Source organism: Lycium ferocissimum, chromosome 5 (assembly GCF_029784015.1).
Source record: "Lycium ferocissimum isolate CSIRO_LF1 chromosome 5, AGI_CSIRO_Lferr_CH_V1, whole genome shotgun sequence".
Taxonomy (NCBI): Eukaryota; Viridiplantae; Streptophyta; class Magnoliopsida; order Solanales; family Solanaceae; genus Lycium; species Lycium ferocissimum.
In genome coordinates, this window is record NC_081346.1 from 55838066 (window position 1) to 55845022 (window position 6957).

Here is a 6957-nt window from a genome sequence, read left to right on the forward strand (position 1 = left end):
CCATCTAAAAGATGGTATAAAATAATCTCGGGATAAGTGAGATAAGGTGATATCCCCCTTTGATTATGCTTCATTTTTATGCGTGTTTGATAGGAGGTATAAATTTATCCGCATAAATTTATACCTCCTACCAAACATGATACAAAAAATTAATTTAATATCCCAACCTATACCATGCACCAAACGACCCCTTAACATAATAACATTCATTACGTATTATTATGTCAATATTCAATAACTCTAAAAGCACATTGAAAAATATGATAAGCACATCAAGCTGCGAGGATAGTTACGTCTTCTTAAAAGGAAAAGTTTGAATGGATTAATATATTGACGACCGCTTAAAGGTTTCATCAAATTTCATTTATGCATACAAACTATAAATTATTTCAATTAAGCACCTAAAAATATGATAAAGTGTTTCTATTACATATTTTTTGTTCAATTTTTGAAAAACTTTTGTGCATATTCTCCAATATCTATTAGGTAGTTAATTTAACCACTTCTCCTTTAATTAAACACATAAATCTCAATTAAAAAATGCCCGAGATTTTACAACTTATTGAGGTGATCGCATATAATTAAAGAATGTGACATATTTAAGTGGTTAATATATCTATGTAATTGACATTTTAGAACATGCGTAAAAGTTTTTTTAAAAAATTTAAATCGAAAGTGTCTAATAAAAGAACTTTTATCATGTGTTCAAATACTCAATTGAAATAAATTATAGCTCAAAGTGTCAAAGTGAAATTTACAGGCGACCTTAAACGGCTCTAAATGTTTTAAGCCAAAACAAAAAAAAAGGCAAGAAGGACAAAATTGTAATCTAACCATTATTCTTCTTCTTCCCCAGTTCTCAACTGTTCATCTAGTCCAGTGTTTTTCTGTTAACGGTTACTTCTAACTCTTCCAACATCTTTCTGAGATCAAAACCACATAATATGTGAATCCAATAAATTCATATATGTGGTTTTGATCATATAGTTAAGCATCAAAGATCCAATCTTTAGGCTCAATGAAGAAACAAATATGTGAATCCAATAAATTCAACTACTTTGATTTTCTGTCAGAAGAAATAATCCTTTCAATTCTTGATTTTCTTAACCATCCACTTGACAAAAAATCATTTTCTCTTGTTTGCAAATCATTCTATGTTATTGAATCCCAACATAGAAAAATCTTGAAACCCCTTAGTTCTGATCACTTAACAAAAATCCTCAATAGATATCCAAATATTACCAATCTTGATTTATCTCTTTATCCTAGAATTACAGACACTTCACTAACAATAATAGCTAGTTTATGTAATTCCATCTTGATTTCAATCAATCTTTCAAAATCTAAGTATTTTACACATGTAGGGTTGTCTAATATGGTAATGAAATGTGTTAATTTGGTTGAAATTGATTTGTCAAATGCTACTGAATTGAAAGATGTGACAGCTGCTGCATTAGCTGAAGCAAAGAATGTTGAGAGGTTGAAATTAGTGAGGTGTAAGAATTTAAGTGATATTGGAATTGGATGTATTGCTGTAGGCTGTAGGAAGTTGAGGTTGCTTAATTTGAGATGGTGTTTGGGTGTTGGTGATTTAGGGGTTGGTTTAATTGCTGTTAAATGTAAGGAGATGACAAGTTTGGATCTATCTTATGTACCGGTAATGAATCTTTTCTTTGCTTTCTGCTTCTTTGTTTTTGGTTACTCTACTTTTCGTTTTTCGAGATTCAAATTATGTAAAGTTTGACCGTAAATTTTAAGATTAAGTTTTTAGAAAAATTGTAACTTAGTACTTTTCGTATAAATTTTGATAATTTAAAATTTTAAGTTAATTTAATCCAATTTAGCTTCAAAGATTAGCAATATTGAGATGGAGGGAGTATTTATCATGCCTGCTGGAGTGTGGGGATTGCAATTCTGTTTAGTTTTTTTGTGCGTGTTTGGTATGACAGAGGTCATTTTCCTGAAAATGACTTATTTTCTAGAAAATGTTTTCTTGATTTTCCGGTGTTTGGTTGGGATGAGTGAAAAATATTTCCTTAATAAAATATTTAGTAAGGATTCATCTTAATATTAGCAAACTGAGAAGTGTTTTGATCGAACTTTTGAGTGTCAAAGAATAATAATAATGTTTAACTGTTAGTTAGAGTGGTGATTTGAAGTTAAGAGTTAGAATTTTGCCCAAAAGCGAGGGAAGTCGTTTTCCCGTGGAAAATGTTTTCCTTAAAAAATACTTTTTTGGCAACTAAACGCCAGAAAATGACTTGTTAAACATTTTTCACGAAATATCTTCCGTCGTACCAAACACATCCTTTGTCAACTTTCTTTTTCCACTTTATTATGCTTGTTATTTCTTTCAAATCTGTAACTGATGGTTTCTTTTTGTGTTAAGTTAGTTGGTTTAGCTAATGCAGTTCTTCTGAACATGCTTAATGGTCATGCTAGCCAGCAGGTGCTGGTCCATTTCAGAAGTGTGTTCATATTGTAAATTGACACCCATTAGATATGAGTGGTCACTTCCCTCTTCCCTCTGACTGTCAGTTTCTTTTTTGTGTTATATTGGTACAAGTTACTTACCTGATTTATTTCAGAGCAGATTAATTTGTCTTTTAGGAACCTGTTTTTGTAACTACAATTCTGTAGGTCCTCATCTTTATGGTATTCAAAATGGCTTTAGATTCAAGTTCATTCGTATTCGTACATATCCTGAATGTCTAGTGTCCATTTGTTGCTCATAGGTTATTGTAGCTTAGCGAAGATGATGAATTCGTTAATACACAAACCATTTTTAGATTTTCATGCAAAAGGAAAAAGAAGCATGGCCTATCTTGATCAAGGTTTTATGCTAAGATTACTTTTATCCTTTATATTCCATAGGGGGTATCGTGAGTTTGAATCAGTCAAAGAGCTGATGTATCAACGAAGCTTTGAACTTGATGCCCTTTGCTTTAATGTGAAAGCAAAATGATATTCATCAAAATATCCATTTAAGATTTCAAAACTTTTTCCTTTTGTTTTGGATGTTGTCTCAGTTAAGTTTCAACGTACTGCATTTTATCCACACGTCACTAACAAAGATCTATTATACTTTTTGCTGGCTAAAATCATTTTATTGCAGTTGCACATTTAAACAGATTCCGTCATGATGTCCGCTTGCTTTTAGCTGATAGCATATACCTAATAAAACTGCAACCTGCTTTCGAGCATTAAGCTATATCTGCTGTCTAGGTATTGATTACATCTAGTTGCTTATATCATGTAAACTTGTTGTTTTCATGATTGTGATGTCTTTTTTTACGTGATGAAGTTCATGACTTTAGTTCATAATTTGAAATTCTATTCATAAATTGGGAGCTAAATTTAAGTATCTGTTTGATGAGTTATGTTTTCTTTGTTCTGTCATGACATCCCGCCTTCTATATTTTTGGGAACATTTTGTATATGCTAAATCCTACAATGATGCATTTTGATTGCAGGTCACTAATAAATGTTTGTCATCAATCTTCGAACTGCAACATCTTGAAGATTTAGTTCTTGAAGGGTGTTACGGTATTGATGATGACGGAATTGTATCCCTCAAGTCAGAATGCAATTCACTTAAGGTGTGTTACTCCTAAACAATTTAGTTAACATGTCTGTAGTTTATCATGTTTGTATCTCTAGAGAAAAGAAAGGGAAAAAGGTCTCATAAAAAACTGATACATGTTAGATAGTTAATAGGCTAAGTAACTCGGATGGACACCCCGAGTTGCATAAAAAAATTGTTGCATGGAATCTTCTATTACTTTTGTCTCGATGATTCTACTAAATGATAGCATAATTTGTTTGTTGCCTTTTTCCTTTCAGACACTTGATATGTCAAGCTGCCAGAATGTTAGTCACATTGGTCTATCATCTCTGACTGCCTCTGCTGGATGTCTGAAGGAACTTATCTTAGCATATGGTTCTCCTGTAAGACTTAAAAGACTTCTGCGTAATTCAAACTTCCAGTAAATATACTTTGCTGATGATTTACAATTTTTGCTGGTTCAGATAACTCCACCTGTGGCAAATAGCTTGCAGAACCTGTCGATGCTGAAGTCCGTTAGACTAGACGGTTGCCAAGTTTCGTGCTCCGGACTGAAGGCAATTGGAAGTTGGTGTGTTGCTCTAACAGAATTGAGCTTAAGTAAATGTGCGGGAGTGACAGATGAAGGTCTTTGCTCCGTTGTAGAAAAGCACAGAGAGTTGAGAAGCTTGACGTTACCTGTTGTCGCAAGATAACTCACATATCAATTTTCCGTATAGCAAAGTCATGTGCCTCCCTTACTTCCCTGAGAATGGAATCTTGCATGCTAGTACCAAGAAAAGCTTTTGTTTTAATTGGACAGCATTGTCGGTATCTTGATGAACTTGACCTTACAGACAGTGAAATTGACGATGAAGGTCATTTTCTTTCGTCCTAATTAGGTATTTTCAGAGTTCTAATTTTTGCATCTCACTTTATCCCCAATTGTTGTACATGCAGGCTTGAAGTCTATATCCATGTGTACGAATCTTTCCAGCTTAAAACTGGGAATCTGCCTGAACATAACTGATCAGGGCCTTATCCATGTCGGCATGCACTGCTCGAATCTTAAGGAGCTTGATTTGTACAGGTCTGTAATTTGAAGCCTATTGTTTTTGTTTTATTACTGTGTTTGACAATACAGTACAAAACTATCTTTTGTCAATTGAAGTAATTGAACTTTATCCACTATAACTCATACAATCACAATTCTTCTTGACAGGTCGACTGGAATTACTGACCGGGGTATTTCAGCAATTAGTCATCGCTGTGCTGACCTTGAAATCATTAACATTGCCTACTGTAATCGTATCACCGATCACTCTTTCATCTCGCTGTCAAAGTGTTTAAAGTTGAGTACTCTTGAAAGTAGAGGTTGCCCTTGTGTCACATCTTTAGGTCTAGCTGCTGTTGCTACGGGATGTAAACAACTCACCAAGCTAGACATCAAGAAGTGCCACAACATTGGTGATGCCGGAATGATTCCACTTGCTCGATTCTCACAAAACCTCAAACAGGTAAAATCTCGTTTCTCTTTCGTTTGATGCAAATAGATTGTTGTATTGTGTGGGGCCGCGGTGAAGCTAGGATTTTCACTAAGGGGGTTTCAAAATATAAAAAAGTAAGCACACGAAGAAGCCAAGGTGATTTAACATCTACTATATAGACATACAAAATAATTTTAACCTTGTATATATAGTATAATTTTTAGCCGATGAACCCCCTTCCACCCACTTGGCTCCGCCTTTGGTGTGAGGCTGTATGTGTGACCAACTCATCTAAAAGTTTAAGCTATTAGAGAGGGTGAACTTTTCTTTAATATATTATATCATCAACACATACCGTGATGTGGGCGCTAATTCATTTTTCATGGTCCAAGCAGGCGCAAATTCTTTTTGATAATGGGTGTCAATGAAACTTGAACCCTGGACCTCTGCATGCTCCAATACTATGTATTGTGTGACCGTGTCATCTGAAATCGAAGCTTTCCAAGAGAACAAATTTTTATTTATTTAATTATTTCTTCAATACTAAGTGGTTAGCGATCTGGAAATATGCAGATAAATCTATCATACACCGCGGTGACGGATATTGGGCTTTTGTCTCTTGCCAGCATCGCCCGTCTGCAGAACATAACGGTCCTGCACCTAAAGGGTTTGACTCCTAGTGGACTAGGAGCTGCACTCTTGGCATGTCGAGGACTTGCCAAGATTAAGCTGCAGACATTGTTTAAATCACTATTACCACAGCCCCTTTTTGAACATTTAGAAGCCCGTGGTTGTGTTTTCCAATGGAGAGATAAAACATTTCAGGTATCTTTCTTTTGTTGATTTCAGGTGCAATTAAAATGCCTTTCTTGGCTAAGTTTACACATATTTTCTTACTCTTTTGGTTAACCATAGGCCGTAGTAGATCCAAAATTATGGAAACTTCAGTTGGATAATTTAGAGTGAAGATCCAAGAGTTCAGTCCAGATATTTGTGACTTATGCCCGCGTGTTTCAATGAGAACACCGAAAAAAACTAATTCAGCTCCACGTAAGATAGCCTAAGTACGGTTGAGCAATCGACATGATGTATTTGCTCACATTCTAGGCGAAGGTCATAAATTGCAGGAACATTCTATGGTCTTAATCAGAGGAGGTAAAGTGAAGTGGCCTGTGGTAACAATGCATTAATTGTCAGTCATTAGCATCTTTTCTCACTACAAATCATTTCTTGATTTGTGTGCGTCCATCCTTACAGAGCCATGCTAATATTGTTCCAATTTTATCGGATGTTTTCAAAGGGACCCCTCTTTATCCCTTATTTTCTGTAAATTCTAAAGAGTATGAAACCCATCAATTGTTCAGTAATATCCTGTTCTAGCATCCGTTTCCAACATGTTATGATGGATTTAACATATTAAAGAAATAGAGTGGTACTTTTAAGGATTATTCTTCTCTGAAAAAGCTTTAGAGCCCGTTTGGATTGGCTTATAAGCCATTTTAAACTTTTTCGGGTGTTTAGCAAAATAGAAAAGTGCTTAAAATAAGTTAAAAAGTGCTTAAAATAAGCCAAAAATAAGAAATTGGAGAACTCCAACTTTTTTCTTTTTGGCTTAAAAGCCATTTTGGTTTGATCAACGATTTTACTCTTTTATCCCTTATATTTTCTTCTAATTTCAATATTACCCTCACTACTAAAAAAAGTGCTTAACAACACTTGTGTACCAAACATATCAACAACTTTTTTTCAGCTTCAGCATTTTTATCCAAACACATAACTGTTTATTTGTAAAATAACTTTCAGCATTTAAAAAATCCTTAAGCACTGATGCTTAAAAGCCACTTTTTCTCGGCTAATCCAAACGGGCTCTCAGGTGTTCCACTATCTTTTTTAAGCAACGACTGTTAGTATACAATTCAGTGAGTA

General features: G+C 34.4%; 1 protein-coding gene across 1 annotated transcript; it reads left to right on the forward strand.

Annotated features, from left to right (window-relative positions):
* Window positions 1-804: 804 nt before the first annotated feature.
* Window positions 805-6476, forward strand: LOC132056912 (F-box/LRR-repeat protein 3-like). The gene is given in 9 exon segments (XM_059449318.1): window positions 805-1657; window positions 3474-3599; window positions 3844-3948; window positions 4030-4225; window positions 4228-4422; window positions 4505-4634; window positions 4767-5061; window positions 5605-5856; window positions 5947-6476. Coding segments are annotated over 9 exon segments (1989 nt in total). The 5' UTR covers window positions 805-1018; the 3' UTR covers window positions 5998-6476.
* Window positions 6477-6957: the final 481 nt, after the last annotated feature.